This window comes from Rissa tridactyla, chromosome 1, assembly GCF_028500815.1.
Source record: "Rissa tridactyla isolate bRisTri1 chromosome 1, bRisTri1.patW.cur.20221130, whole genome shotgun sequence".
Taxonomy (NCBI): Eukaryota; Metazoa; Chordata; class Aves; order Charadriiformes; family Laridae; genus Rissa; species Rissa tridactyla.
In genome coordinates, this window is record NC_071466.1 from 204,221,068 (window position 1) to 204,237,170 (window position 16,103).

The 16,103-nt window shown below is 39.5% G+C and overlaps 2 protein-coding genes across 7 annotated transcripts; one reads left to right on the top strand and one right to left on the bottom strand.

The window, feature by feature from the left end:
• The first annotated feature begins 2,473 nt into the window (after window positions 1-2,473).
• EFCAB10 (EF-hand calcium binding domain 10) lies at window positions 2,474-3,814 on the top strand. The gene is made up of 4 exons (XM_054210015.1): window positions 2,474-2,573; window positions 2,704-2,868; window positions 3,154-3,238; window positions 3,771-3,814. The coding sequence occupies exons 1-4, from the start codon at window positions 2,474-2,476 to the stop codon at window positions 3,805-3,807; spliced, it is 387 nt and encodes a 128-aa protein (XP_054065990.1). The 3' UTR covers window positions 3,808-3,814.
• Window positions 3,815-4,420: 606 nt separating this feature from the next.
• Window positions 4,421-16,086, bottom strand: RINT1 (RAD50 interactor 1). 6 transcript variants are annotated; one of them, XM_054209902.1, is made up of 15 exons: window positions 15,670-16,086; window positions 14,992-15,190; window positions 14,390-14,585; window positions 13,993-14,234; window positions 13,652-13,825; window positions 13,422-13,571; window positions 12,132-12,288; window positions 10,237-10,347; window positions 9,830-10,055; window positions 9,096-9,233; window positions 8,160-8,359; window positions 6,710-6,924; window positions 5,860-6,040; window positions 5,660-5,778; window positions 4,421-5,125 (listed from the first exon to the last, which is right to left on the bottom strand). In XM_054209902.1, exons 2-15 carry the CDS (start codon window positions 14,997-14,999, stop codon window positions 4,909-4,911), a joined length of 2,334 nt encoding a protein of 777 aa, XP_054065877.1. In that variant the 5' UTR covers window positions 15,000-15,190; window positions 15,670-16,086; the 3' UTR covers window positions 4,421-4,908. The 6 variants fall into 6 exon arrangements, with proteins under 6 accessions (XP_054065877.1, XP_054065908.1, XP_054065898.1 ...); XM_054209933.1 differs by lacking the exon at window positions 14,992-15,190 and having other exon boundaries at window positions 15,553-16,086; XM_054209923.1 differs by lacking the exon at window positions 14,992-15,190 and having other exon boundaries at window positions 15,670-16,085.
• Window positions 16,087-16,103: the final 17 nt, after the last annotated feature.

Consider the following 16,103-nt stretch of genomic DNA (forward strand, 5'->3'; position numbering starts at 1 on the left):
ACCCAATCCCTACAGCTCCACCCCGTGCTCCCTAACACAGAGCGCTTTCTAATGTCCACGCTGAGGAGCAGGGGCGGGTAAAGCATTAAAGGAGCTGCTACTCAGGAGGTTGACGGTAAGCGTATGGCAGACCTAGGCATGTTTCCCAGCCCTTTTTGCTCCTGTCTCTTCCCACAGCCCTAGACTTCAGTCTCCTAACATTCCCATTTGGAAGAACATTTCCATCCGCCTGTTTTCCTCAGCAAGACAAATGTTTGTTCTACAACCAGCTTCATATCTGACCTGCGGTCCCCGTTCCTCTTCATTACAACCCTTAAGACTCCTGGTAGTCTATTTAGTCCTATGTAATTAGATGAAAGGCTTAAGTTATTAATGATATTCTGCAAAAGGCTCAGCTTCTGCCACAACAGGTATTAAGTCTGTCAACCAAATTCAATTTTAAGTAACCAGGACACTTTGAACACATAAAAATAGGGTTGATCCTTGAGTTCTTGATTAAAACTCAATTAGCAGCATCTCTATAATGGAACTAGAAAACTTTGAGATGTTTGTCAAATCCTGGTTTTCTTAGCCACCAGAAGTTCAATTTTTCTTTACAATAGACCAAGTAAGCTTCTCACAAATTGTCCAAAACTGTCATACTTTTAGGATTTGTATACATAGCTGATATATCATTGTATGATCTGAGGATAACAAACTCCCTACATAGCGCATTATCAGTAAACTTTTTTAAGGAAATAAACTGTGCTTTCTCAACAGTGACATTAAATAAAAACAAAAAAAATATTCCTAGTTATAAATCAAATTGGGGTTTGCTCTGCTTAGTGATTTTTGAACCATTCCTCAGAAAAATACACTTCAACCTGTAATTCTGGTGTTTATTCTTAAACTTTCAGCCTTCAACTTACGTATTTTATATTGGTTATCTTTATTGACCACTAAAGGAGAAACTTCCTTTGCCAAATGCTGTTTTCCCTGCCCCAAACACTAACTGACTTGCCTTTCTCTCCAGTCCAATATTTTCCATGTCTCTTTTTCTCCTCTGCTGGCCAGTGCAGTGTCTTGTTTGTTCTTCTCTGCACTTCAGTCTACACTTTCTCCCATCATTCTTCTTTAGGAAAAACTTAGTGCTTTGCAGGCTCTATTGAAAGACGCAGAAAAGTCAAATGCAGGAGTAAGTTCAGTAGTTGTATTCCTTAGGAAAAGGAGGTTTTCATCATTGCCACGTCCCTGTCAAGGGAGGCGACTTATGAACCTACACTTCCTCTAGCCCTAAAGCAGGTAGCGTAATCATTTTAAAATATTAAAGAATACAGGCAGAGCATGGCTGTACAATCTTTGCAGTTTGGGATGCTGCCTTTCTCCCACTCATTCTCAAAAAAAAAAAAAAAGGTGAATGTCTTGTGATATTTTGCTGTCTTGTGATATTTTAGTTTTGGTAAATAGTTAAATGTGGATAGTGCTAGACTTTTCACAGCAATGCCATTTTTTTCTCTTTACTATATGCTTATTTATCATTGTCTATTTTTATTTGATGGCAGATGGTTATGTCTTCGTAGATTTGTTTGAACTTTTTTTTTTTAGTGGGGCACTTTTATTTCTTTCTCCTGCTCACAGTGAGTAGTACAATAAAAATGTTCTTTGATGGCTCCTCTCTGCACAGACTACGCTGCAAACCTATAAAATTATTCAAAAATGTAACCTTTCTTAGTCTTAGTTGCTGATCATTGATTTTGCGTATCATAGCGGTATTGAGCACAGATGCTGCCGTTCCACTAGGTGGCATCTGAGTATTTTGTTATCCCCTCACGTTTACTAAGATTAACCAAGCCCACCTTTAACAAGGTAGTCCAGGTACTGGACGGTGTATGGGAAAAAGCGAAAGGTGTAGTCTGCATTGCCGCATATGGAAGGAAATAGGTCTGAAAGTAGGAAGAGTTGCATAAATGTTACAAACAATAGAGTGTAATTTGCTTTCTCCGTGAATTACTGCACTTGCGGCACAAACTAGCAACTTGGCTGGAAGCGACGATTTTCTGTCGCTTCTAGGGCTAACGCGATGACATCTGGGCAAATTAACTTGTGCTTCCCCCCTCTGCCCACGGCGGCAGGGGCCGCGCAGTCGGTAAAGCCTCGGTAATCCCACTTTACCCCGCTTGACGCCCTGAGCCGACTGACCGAGCGCCCCCCCGCCGCCGGCTCTGGCCAGCGGCTGTTCTCCCTCCCTCCCTCCCTCCCGCCGCGCCCCGCCGCCGTTTCCGCGTGGCGTTGCCTTTCCCGAGGGCTCCCCCTCCGCGTACCAGCGGCTGCCGCTCTCGCCCCCGCTGCTCGCCCGCCGGCTCCCTCAGCCCGGCCCGCCTGGAACACCTCAGGCGGGGTGGGGACGGGTTAACGGCCGTTGCGCGCGGGGCGGGGACAGTTTAACGGCCGTTGCGCGCGGGGCGGGGCGCGCGCGGTCTCCCGGCAACGCGGGATGGCGGCGGGCGAGCGGCAGTGCCGCGACTACCTGGAGCGGCACCGCATCCCCGAGCTGCTCCACCGCCTCGGCGCGCTGCTGCTCTACCACCGACCCGGTGCGGCACCGCAAGGCCGGGCTGGGCCGCTGTGGGGCCTCCGCCGCCGCGAAAAGCAGGGGAATGGCGGGGAAGGGGGTTGTGTGGCCTTCGGTCGCCTGCGGCTGTGGGTAATTTTACTTCGTTGCAGAAAGACCACGCGAGTTCCTGATCCAGGCGCTGGAAAGGGTGAAGGCTGGAAAGCGGGCCGAGGGGGAGTACCCCTACCTCATGGACGAGGCCAACCTGGCCGCCATGTTCCAGCTGCTGGACGTTGTGGGGCAAGGCCACATCACGGCAGCGCAGTACAGGGAAGGTGCGTCTCACCTGAGCAGCAGACCACGCTAAGGGGCTTGTATTTGTTTGCACATGGAATTATTACAATGGTTTCAAAGCCAGGCATACGTGTAGTTTAAAAGCATCCGCACATCTGCCAACACACAACCTGGTAACTTGGAAAGCTGAAAAAAAAAATTTCATATGTTTAAGTTACGTTTGTTTAAGTTACGTATGTTTACCTTTTATTGTATCTAGGACACATTAAAATGTTAAATTAATCTTTCCAAGACTTGCATAGAAAATTCTTCTTCCCTAACTTTAGCTCTTAAAACTTTGGGACTGAGCACTGAAGATCTGCAGTTTGGAGAGGATGCGAATATCACACTGGATGTATTCAAGGAAGAAGTGTAAGTTTTATTGAAAGGTGGGCTGTGGGTTTTTTGAGGGGGGGATATGCACAGGCGATACTTTACTGAGATTTATTTTTTATTTACATAACTATATAATGAAAGGACTTCCTGGTTTAAGCTTAACCCCTTTACTTTGCCTGACCTCGCTGGGCTTGCTGTAACCTGAACCAAACTCCACCACTGCATTTTGCTCCACCTCATTGTCTTCCACCACCTCGGTTCCAGGATCCTCTCAAAGCAGCCCTCTCGGGTTACCCAGCCTCAGCGCAGACTGAGGGTTACCGGGGAGCCCAGGGGTTCAAAGGCTCCTCTAGAAATGTGAGATAGTGAAGCAGCATTGTCCTCTTTTCCAGAGGCAGCAGCACACCTGTATGTGAAACAAGCTCAAAGCTCAGCATTGTAATAATTTCTCATGGTAAAAGTCTGGTTCAGGGGGCAATTTTTTGGTAACTGTTGCAGTCACTGAAAGGTAACTGCAACTGATCATTCTCGTTGCTACTTAACTAAAATTCTTTTTTTTCTGTCTTAGGAAGAAAAAGATGCTGGAGAGCTGGGCTGCGTATTAGTTTGAGCAGTGGTCTGCTATATATATTAAAAATAGGCATCTTGCTCAATTCTTCTGGTTTGTCAACTGATTTTTAGCAGTACCCTCTTTTTCTCACCTCCAACACCCCCCAACCCCCCCGCCCCTGTTTGAACAAGGATAGGATATCCTGAAAAGGATAAATGACAAAAACTTGTTCATGTTTACCCGGCCCTGGAGGGGGATATTTTGAGAATTGCTTTTCTTAATACAATTAGGTGGTTAAAAAAAACAACCCTAGAGATCTCTTTTACACAACTAAAATAGCATTTTCAAGTTTCCTCCTACAGTTTGTAGCTTACAGTAAGGGGCTGTTACTTGTTGGCTCATTACCATTGAATAAAATTAACTTTACGAGTTGAGCTGTTTCTTAAGTTGTTTTTTGAGCTTGTGTTGTGGTGGTTTTTTTTTTAAGGACCAATTTCAGCAAGTTATGACAACTGCCCACAGTTAAAGAAAGGTGGCACTTCCAAGTAAAATGCCATTTTCAAACTTACAACACAGTATTTATGCAATTTTTAAGGAGAAGCTTTAAAAAAAGCTCTGGTACAGCCAAGGAAAAAAAGCTTGAATTAGTATGAATAAAGAAAACAAAGTGACATACTCCTTCATACTCATTCATTCCCTCCTTCTGTGTTCTGCATATACACATTTTAATACACAACATCCATTGCCTGTGAGTTAGAGATGTAAAACGTGTGTTTAAGTGAAGGTGGACCAGTGCATAAGGAAGAGTTGTCCATATTGTACAAAGGTGCGTTTCCACTGTAAATATTGCTTAGAATGACGTTACAGCACACAGCACTGACAAGGCAGACATATTCATTAGAGATGAAGAAAGTTTTAGCTTCTAAATGCAACGTCAAAGTGGCCGTGGAAAATAAGATCCGTGCAGTTCAAAACCAAGTCGGGAGCATTTTGGAATTTTTTTGGAACTGTATACAATAAGGCATAAGATTAGATTAAAGCAATTGTCCAGCATACAGTACTGAAAAAAATTAACCTAAGTATATTACAACATATTAGCTTCACTTTTGTTTGAAATGAGAAATCTAGACCATGTTATGCACCATTTCTGAAGTCTTTATTTTCCTGTATTTGGCCAACTAGCTCTCAAATTGAGAAGAATCTCAACATCCTTTTGAGCTAATTTGTAAACGCCAAGTTCATTTAGTGCTGCTGTTGCAGATGGCTGGTTTGGATTTAACGTTGGTTCATTTTCCGAAGCTGACTGTAGTACATCCTTCAGAAGCAAGGCAGAGCCAACATTCAGGTTCAGGATAATGCAGGCTTCTTTTATGCTAGAGGAAAAAGTTGTATGGATCAATATGAGAAGCACCCATGAGATGATACACTTAATTTTGTGCACACAGTGATTAGCAAGTCCCCATGGACTTCTGAAAAGGATGAGAAGTATTGCACTGAGAAGTACTGCTTCAGATCAAAGCAAATAGTATACTTGTTCTTACTCTCAGCCTTTCCCATTATGCATGTGTATTCCGTAAGCATCAATATTTTGTCTTCCAGTGCTCAGCCTGGCTTTTGCTTCTTAAGTTTTTCCACCAGTATTAAAAACACAGAACAGATTTTACCAGTGAACCTGTCTAGCTTTCCCTAACTACATTTTCCCCTAAGATAATTAGAAAGTTCTTATTCAGTATATTTTACAAGCACAGTTTAACAGACAGTTGCTAGAATCTGAACATTTTCCCTAATTAGTATCATTAGGGAACAAACAAATACCCTGTCTTTGCCACATTGTTTCTAGACTAAATATTTATTCATCTGGACGTTCACTTCTGAAATACCCATAGATCAGAAGTTTGCGTACTTACTGCTTGAAGTAGTTTTCTGGCCTCTTGCAGTAGTGTGAAAACAAAGGGAACAGATTTCTACTCATGTCAAACTGGAGTTGTGCTGCTCCTCCTTCATTGAAATGATTTGCCATAATTATCTACAAAGACAGAGGTGCATCTGCTGTTTAGGACTGTCACCAACACTTACACTGCACTGGTCACATTTTGCTGATACCTACTTCCTGATATATGTATAAATCCACTTTCTCAGCAAGCATTTGCCAGAAAATTTTGAACAGCGAGTGACACAGCTGCTGTTCCAGTTGTAGCAAGCGGTCTCGTAGGGTCAACAACATTGGGCAAGCTGTGCTCGATAAAGACATTACTGCTTGCTCTGCTTGAGATGGTAAAGATAACCACCTGAAAGAAATTATCACACTGAAGTCATTATAATGAAGTTATTTATATGACAACTGAAGTTAAAATTATCCTTTAAAAGAATCTTACACATTTACAATGATTCAGAGAGAGCAAGGGAGTTCTCCTTTCCCATTTCAAATCTAAAAGTAATCACAGTCTAATGCTATGTTTAATTTTCATTTAATATTAAACTCATGCTTTAGTTATAAATCTCTGTACATGCCATTCAAAGAAACCCCATCTAATCCAGAAAAATCACAGAGTTGTGTTCCTCTTACGAAGTACAAGAAATTCTACTCTGGAGCAAATATCCAAGAAGCCCTATGAATCTGTGAAGACAGAACAGTCATTACAGGCCATTTTATATTAACTCTTTAATACTACTATGAAGAAAAAAATTATTGTCCAAATAAGAGCAATCCAGAATTCTTCCCAGGATTTTTAAGATAACACCCCCACTGATTGTGGAACTACTTTAGAAAACATAGCATTAAACAAAACATAGTCTTGAAGTAAGCGTTCAGAGAATTTTCCAAAACTTAGTACCCTGTGCCATTCCTATTCAGGAAAATAAATTTGCCTATTAGTTATTCCTACCTTTATTTACCTCAGTATTTTTAACAGGAAATAATATTGTAATATGGGAGGAGAGTAAGCAGACAGAATCACCTCTCTTTTTTGTACAGCTTTGCAGCATCTTTGACCTCTCTGAAGACATGATCCACTTGACGAGTCAGCATGTCATGTTTCAGGCGTTCCAGGAGGTTAATCATCTCATCAAAGACAGAGCTCTCCATGGAGGCCAGCTGCCCTAGCTGGAGTTTACTGACAGTGTTACTTTCTGCACAAACCTCCAGCTCGGCCTGCTGTAGCTGCAAGAAGAACTAGAGAAACAAAACCAGACATGAATACTACAAAAAATAATCTTACCATCTGAACTTTTCATCGGATCGGTACTTTTAATAGGCACAGTTCTAGAAAACACACTCCTGACACAGTTATAAACTTAAGATTTTAAAAACACTTTCCTGTCTTTCCTGATTTAGCATGGTGGTTTAATCCCAGTGATGGAACTGATACAGGTTTCAGATACAACAGCAAATACATAATAGGAATAGATATAGAGAAATACTAAAAAGATATTTAAAGATTAACAGCAGAATGCTTAAAAAACCCCAATTTTGTTCTTTTTAATGTTTGAAAAAGCAAACTAGAATCTTTAATAGTAATTTGTATTAGAAATAATTGTTCATTAAATCATAAATTTACTGGGCTGGTAAATCAAGAAAATGGATCAAATTTAATGTGACATAATGGTAACAACTTGTTGGTTGTGCTTTCAAGCGGGTCAAGACACATAGGTAGAGGCAGCTATACAACATGAAGGCTGCTGCCCTATCAAATCAAGATTATCCTCTGCTAAAGTTATAGTTTCCTGTGAAGACAAAAAGAATTTAGAGGCTGCCCATCTCGCACACAATACCTATTTCCACACACATAGAATCATGTGTAATCATCATGTGTAATAGTTTTTTTTTGACCTTTTGTACCAATAATCATAGAAAAGCTGAAACCCTACAGAATAATCATGCTGACACCAGGCTATTATATAGCAAAATAATTAATTCCCAATTCCCAGTTATCAGCGAGCAGCCTTTCTGAGCAGTACCTAAACCATGTCGCAATGCAGACCCCCGGGCTGAATCCATTTAAGCTAACCTGCCACAGGAGTAGTTCATGCATTGTGCACAGGCTACTGCACGCACTTCAACATCAGTGCTGTTAATACTGGCTCAGAGATCTCAAAAAATCAACACACTAATTTTGTACAATACAAAGCACGTAAAAGAGACTACTTTTTTGTCTGTTCAGATTATTCCATCCCCAGGCTCTCCTTGCATTTCCCTAGAAAGTTTACAATTAATATAGCTTAGATCTCAAGCAATAATCCGTCCTTATTTATACATCTTTTATTAAATCTGAATTTGCATCTCATTCTAATTTTTCAGTAATTAATTCTTTTGAATACACTTAGATAAAAAGTGTTGAAAATAAAATATTTGTTATAAAAAACATCCAAAGTTCTTTTTTTTCTTTTTTAAATAAAATAATTACTTACTACATTGTCAGCCCAGTCTGCCAACACTGTTGCTATATAGTTAACAGCATTAAGGATTGCACAGTATCGGAATCCTAAGGAAGCTCTAGTCTCTTCTTTCATTACTTGAGTTAACCGTATCCGGAAATCATCAACTAACTCCTTCTGTAGGCCCAGGAACTGTAGTTTTCTGGAAGCTGTTGGAAGATTCTTATATCTGTCTGGAAAGACATTAATAAAGTGTTTTAGGCTTTCCATCACTGAATAAAAGCTTTTCAAAAGAAACATTACAGTTGTCTTACTACACAACCTTAGGCCTGTGAGAACATCATATAGTATTTAAAATGGCTGACATACTTTAATGATTTCAGGGAAACTACTCAGTGCAAAAGCTAAACATGTAAAGAAACTACATTCTTCCCCCTCCTGATTCCACCAGCATTTTGTATTCTAATACTTTAAGCAATATGTGATTATATCACACCACCCAGGGCAGCCCCTAAAGCCTACTCACGCAGAGTAAGATAAAGCCGTTGAACACGCAATTAAGTGTCTCCTGAAAACTTATTTACTCTTATATTCTCTTCCAAGAAAGCAGGTGTTACTTAATAGCTTCTGAATTGCCACAGAGTCAAAAGGAACAGTAGGATTTTTTTTATCACTGCATTGTAACAAATTATATTCTCTAAAGTATGAACAAGTTTTAATATGCTAAACATCAAATGTATTTTTTTAATTATTATTTTGTAAACATGTCACTAGCACAAGATTATTCTTGCTTCAGTGTCCAAAATACAAAATGAACTGTAAAGCTTTTATTAACGTTGCAAAGTTGTGATATTTGCAGTTTATTTGGTGACTACTGCTGACAATGGATATTTAGTAAAGAACTCTGTTAGCTGAAGTTTTTTTACTATTCATTACAAACAAGAGCAACGTGCATAGATTAATAATTACCTGTTATAACTAACAACAGAGTCATAAAAGTTTCAGCGCAGTCTGGGACTTTCATTTCGTCTACATCAGTGATATCTTTGTATTGCGATACCCACGCAGCCTCTGATGAAAGCATAGAGTCCATTTTCTGAAGAGCAACTGAGATGTACAAAACTTGTAAATTGTTTAAGTTTTTAATAAAAAAAAAAATTCTAACAAACCCCCCTCTAAAATATATAAACATAAAAGCCTTATCTCTAGTAAGTTAAATTTTACATTTTCAGGTTATAAAAACTACTGATGCCTGGCTTCATATAAAACCAGCTTCAACGTATCTGCATTTGCAATGCCATCAACAGTTACATCACAGTTGATTGAGGGGTTTGTTTTATTTTTTAATAGTTGGCTTGCTCCTTTCCAATATATTTCCTCTAAATTTCTCAAAAGTTAGCACGCTTCCCCTATTTCAATTTAAAGCCCATCCTTGTCTGCACACACATAAATAAAACATTGTCTAAAATGCAGCCTATAGATTCCATACAGCTTAGGGGCAAGATTCCTACAAACTACATAAGCAATATTAGTGTCTAACTACTTTTTAGTCAAAAAAAATCAGAGTATAAAAATACTTATGTCTTACGTAGTAGCCCTGTCCAAGTGACTTATCCTATTTGAGAAGGCTATTTGTGTAAGTATACGCATACTTTCTTTCTGATCGTGCAATACAGTCTAACAAAATCTAACGGAAGTCTTACATTTTTTTTCCACCGTTAGCCACCTCTGGAAGCAGGATTCTTCTGAGAGAATGTGCATGCAACTGGGAAAGCTGCTGAGGTAACCATGAACGCTGTATAACTCTCTCTCAAACAGAAGTACCTCATCCACAAGGTGACAAAAGAGCGCATCATCATACAACAGGCACGGAATATCAGCAGCCAGCTTCTCCAAAATCAGCATTACTAGAGCACGAGAGAATTCAAGCTTTTGAAAGAAAAAAGCGAATAAAATGTCAGAGATAGGAAGTATTAACATGTGCAAACAAACTGCTACTAGACTTAAGTCTCACCACATACTTAGTGAAACCAGTGGAAGCGGGCTCATACAAATATCTATCAGAAGTTGACTTACATATTCATATCTATAAAACCATGAAAGCGCTTACACCAGCATTCACTGAAGATCCTGCCTTGTCCAGTATTGGCTGGATTTTGTCATCAAGGAACTTTGCGTGATTTCCAATCCACATAAGTACTTGTGTTAAATACCACTCAGGCTTATTTAAAAAAGAAAAGAAAATATTAAATGCATCCAAACAACTTTTATTCAAGTGCTACTAAAATTTTAACACAAACTTCTAAAAATACTAGTCTCTTCCCCTGCCTTTTCTTGATCTCAGATCACACAGGTCTTTCACTGTGTTTTACTTAGCTTTGATTTTCATAAAAGCAGTATCAAAAATGTATTTCTGGATTTGAATTATCTTAAATGCACCAATTATTCTGTTTGTTCTTAAGCAAGAGCTCCATTTTTTATCTCCCCCTTCTCTACTGCTGTCTCACTTCCAAGGTCCTCTTCTGCTTCTCATACTTCCTCCTGTTCTTCTGTGTGGTCTTTATTTCTTGGTACAGCAAAAAGGATGCACTCCTAAGAAAACTCTTCCCAGTAGCTCCATTCTTACTGTCATTGTACCCAACCACAATCCACAGTGGAAGTGGGGTATCTATGGCCTTCTCATTTCAGATTATAACACCTTTAAGCTTTTTCACTTTCCACACCTACAAACATGGGCTGATGAATACTTCTTTCAATGTTAGTCCAAATGGAAGCAGTTCCTGTCCTCCTCACTCCCAATAGCCAAAGAATGTTCTGTTGAACTGCACTCACATTATCCACATTTTGCGTGTCCGTTTCTCATTTCTATATTAATTTTCACTCGTCTACTGAATTGCATGACTTTTTTTTTTTTTGGACACTCCCTTCTCAACTTGCTAAATCATTGTGAGTGAACTCTGAGCCTGTCCTCTGAAATACTTGAAATCCCTTCGTTATTATTTAAAAAAAACAAAAACAAAAAAAACCAAACAAATTTGAGCAAGACTCTGCTGGAATATCTTTCTGATCTGACACTAGATCACCTGCAAACTTTTCTTCACAAGATTTTTAGAAAAATAGTTGTTCACCTCTTCCTGTTCACAAATTTCATCTCCTGAACGTAATTTTCTCGTTTGCTTATGAAATAATTTTTTTCATGTCTAAAAAAAAACTCTTCCCCACTAATACACGTAACATTATTTTAAAAAGCACTGTAGTAGCAACTATCAAGATTGCAAATATATTTACTTTTACCCAAGACTGTCAATACAAGCACATAGACTTGTGCAACTAAACTGTTAGAAACAGCCCTCAAACTCTGCGCCAGATGTATTACAGCAGCATTAACACACTGAAACCTGTTCCAGTGATAATTCTCAGATAAAAATCCTCAGTCTTTGAAGATAATTCATACAAAAAGCGAGTCAGTTTCCAACTGGTAAACTGCACATCTTTTGTTGTATGTCAATTAAAAAATGTAACCCAGAAAACTAATTATATAACAGTACCTTTAGACTAAACACATTTTATATACTAACAGCAGAATCCAACGCTTTCACTTACATGACAGCGGCAAAATGCAATACTGAAAATCACAGTCAGAGCTTTGTACAGCTTTTGAGCTCGAGCAATAAGCTCGAGCTTCGTTTGCAAAGAGACAGAGGAAATAAATCAAAGCTTCTGAAATGATGGGAGTCAGTCTAAGGTCGTAGTAACGCTTTCTTAAGGATCTGGGCAAGGGACTAATATCACCTGGCCCAGAAAAAAAATGCTTGTGCCTCTGAAAGGTCTCCAGGAGTTATCTTGATGTCTGTCCACACTTAGGTAGGCACAAGAACTGCACAGTTTTGAAGAACCTTAATTTCAGAAAGGAAAGTGTTAAAGCTATACAATTTAAATACAGCAATCTACTGTTGCTTAAAAAAGCAATTAAAAAAAAAAAAATCAAACTGCTTTCTCCCATACCTTGTTTAAAACATTGGTTTGTTTATTTCCAGTGAAATGATACTTGAATCTTTTCTGAAGAGGATTCAGCATGATCTGTATCGGAAGGATAATAGGTGGCGATGGGGGTAAAGAGTACTTTTCTGGCAATTGCTTAGGTTTGGTTAACAGTTCATCTCTAAGTTTAACAGTCAAGGATGAATTTCAGTGTTGAATTCATCATCATTTTAGTAGAAGAGGTTTATAAAAACAAACATTTTTCAGTTCTACCTCATTGGCTGAAGGCAGTATTATGCAATCAAATTCCTCAAATATGAAGGATAGTCAAAATATTTCAGTTTACAGAATATTTAATACAACCCAAGTTGCTAAGGATTATTTATCCAATGACAATACAAATCACCTAAGTCAGTTTGACTTCGGAAACTCGTATCGTTAAAAAAAAAAAAAAAAAAAAAACCAACACAGAAAACCATCATTATTAGTACCAAACAAAGGGGCTGTCCAAGAGACACGCTTATTCGTATTTATTAAAGGAGAATAAAAGACTTAAGAGATTAATAAATTCAATACCTGATTTCCCATTTTCACATAACTGATTTAAGTGACCCAGTCCACCAGAACAAAACTGCTACTAACTCAGAGTTGTGTATCTTCCTGCTCCATGACTAAAAAAAATGGAAAAAAAAAAAATAATAAAGGCGGCCACACTCCAAGAAAAATTGTTTGGTTGAGCTTTAGCTGTGATTTAATTCACAAAAAAAAGGAACAGGATGGGCAGTAGTGCCTTCTGATTAACCTCAAAAGCAGACTACTATCACCGCACAATGAAAACCCTTCTGTAGTCTCCCCTTTTTGCAAAGTCTCCTTCCAAGACATACATCTTTAGCTTTTTCTCCTTTCCTTCTGAGATGAGACATATTAAAGTGATTAAGGCTGATTTCAAATAAGGCTACAAAAGGAAAGTATTATCTGCATAAAATAAAATACACATCACCATTTACTAGCGCAGGTAATTTTGCTGCAACATGTAAGGCCTGATCATCACGAAACTTGAACTGTCAGCTACCAGGAGAGCAATAGATCTGATGACTTGGAGTTACAATGTGCCAAAAAGGACAACTTTGGCACCTGTTATTTTCTAAACAAAAAAAACCCCAAAAGCATTCTAATATTAATACAAAGTAACATAAATTCAAATTATCGTCTGTCTTTAGGGAGAACAAAATTTTAAATAATTCTCCTTAAGAATGTGCATCTCTGACATTTATTACTCTTACTAAAATACACCACAACTATTTAAAAGGATACGAGGTTTGCAACTTCAGAAGCTGACAAAACAACATCTCCAAATTGTTGTATACATCAGGAGCACTGGCTGGTACCGCAAGGCCAAATGCCTGAGACTGCGGTGGCCCCACAAATGGCCAGCGGAGCTGGGTTAGTACCTCTTCAAAGTCACTGCAACACAAAATATGCACTTTAACACGAACTTTAACACAAACAATGCACAGACAAGGGAGCGACAGTACATCTCTTACCTCGACAATTTGTCCTTAAGAATTTTATGCCAAAATTTAACAGTGGATCTCACAAAAGCAAGAAGATGAGAACAAGATGACTCCTGAAGTTTAATATCCAGTTCTGCCATGAATGCTAGAGTACTGGCTGCCTCTGTAACATTGTTGGTCATCAGATATTGCTGAATGCTATCACTATAAAATACAAAAAAAGTCAAGGTCAAAAATTCATTAAAGATTACAGGAAATAATCATTTGTATATTGAAAAGTGAAGATAAAACTTCTCAAATCTAAAGCATTTGAATGATGGGACAAACCGGGTTACTAGTCTCAAAACATATATGCAGCACTCAAACCTTACCTTAACTCTTCTATTCGTGAAATCCATTTAAGATAGGCCAGGTGTCGTTCAATCTCTTCTACCTGATTAATCAGTACATCAAGATCCTCCATCCATGGCTGAGCTTTCAGTAAGTGGCTATTGATTGAATCAGATAGAAGAGTTTCTTCCTCTAGAAGCCGACTCAGAGACTTTTTAGAATCTTCTGCATTCTTTAGGGCATTCTGAATTCTTTTAGGGACTTCTGATGAAACTGTAAGTACCTACATTCACAGAGAAGTATTGAGTCTGACATAAAAATACCGCACTATGTAGAGTAGTACCATTTGAGATATTAATACATTGCTTTAATTTAGTTAAATATACTTAGTCAGTCATACAACATATTCAGAAGGGGGGGGGGGATAAAGATGCTTACCTGTTCTTCTAACTGCTTTTTATTTTCAGATAGCTTATCAACAAGGTTGTCTAGCTTCCTCAGAGAACCATAGTCATTTCCGACTTCTCTTTCCACAAATTCAGAAACATAGTATGGGATATCACAATGATCTAGATCTCTAGTGACTTCTTTCTTTCTAACAGCAACAGTTGTCATGTTTTCTTTCTCTGCAATACTAATTATACAATTTCTAATTAGTCACTATTAAGACAGCATAAACAACTATTGATCTACTGAGGACACAAAACTCCATGAAAAGCCGGGCAGTTCAATTTAAATTGAAACTTAAATCAGACATTCAATAAATATACTGCTTTAAGTAATACAACTTGCTGGTGTAACTTAGCTACAACTTAGCTGAGATACAACAGAACCTTGCTTACACATCCAACTGGTGTTTATCATACATTAATTACTGAAGAGAAACATGCTTGTTAATTTCTTCATTCTCCAAAAGTGTGAATTTTATTAAAAACAGTTCAATATATATGCAGTTTCTATGTATGTAATATAGAAAACTTGATGAAAAATACTGGAAAAATATTTTTGTAAAATACACAAAAAGATAACAATATCTTTATCTTTTCATACAGCTTAGGATGTTCCAGAGATATCAACTGATGACTGACACGTTACTAGCAAAGTATCCACTCAGGTCTTGCAATGATTTTAAAGTAAAAGCATCACTGAAATGTTTATAAGGAAATCCACACAGTATAACACAAGAGGCACTTGCTGATCCACGTATTTGGCAGCAGCCAGAGAAAACCAGAGTTGAAACTGAGAGCATGATCATGTACAGTGCAACAAAAGAAGGCAACAATGATGAGTGTATGGCTAGCTCAATTCTCGACTTTTTCATATCACTTTCAAAACAGTATTTAAAAATTAAATTTATATACCTCTGCTTTATCTACTACAAGCTTTAATTAAGCGAAAACCCCTGTTAAATAGACAAGAGGAAAGAGTGAGAAAATGGTGCAACTGATGAGCCGAAGTTGGAGAAGCAATAGAGAGCACTGGGAAGAACAAACTGGGCGACCATGTGTGTTGCTGAGGAAAAAGTGAACATAGATAAGAGAGTAGTAAAAAGCACCATGCTGTCTGCAGCAATGAAAACAATACCGCAGAAGACTACTAACCAAGAGGTGCTCTTTTATTGCTACAGGAAAAGATCGGGATACAGGAGGAGAGAGGAACAGGACCGTGGGAGCATCCTCCAGCTACCTCCCTGTTCCAGCACGCAGCTCGGCACCCACCTTCACCAGAGGGACAGCCCGTTTCAAGGCGCCTTAGAAAGCTCGGCGGGCCCGGGGAAGCTCTGGGCGAGTCCGCTTGCGGCCCTGGCCAGGCCACCAAGCAGCCCCTTTCCCCGCCAGCCGCTAACGCCTCGGCGAGCACTTCTTCCCCGGCTCCGGGCCCCGCCCCCGAGGCGTCGCTTTCCCTGGACGGCGCCCAGCGAGCGGGCGCAAGGAGTGGAGCTGGGAGTGACGTGCTCACACCGGGCCCGCCGAGGCGGGCCAGCCAGGGCTCCCCCCAGGGAGTCCTCTACCCGCTGGTTCGGGTCCCCACAGCGGCCCTCGGGCCCGGCCGCGCTGACAGGCGAGCTGCTGACAGACCGCGGCGCCGCTCCCTCAGCCGCCGCGTCACCAGCCCCGCGGGCGGCGGATCACGTGGGCGCTGGGCGCATGCG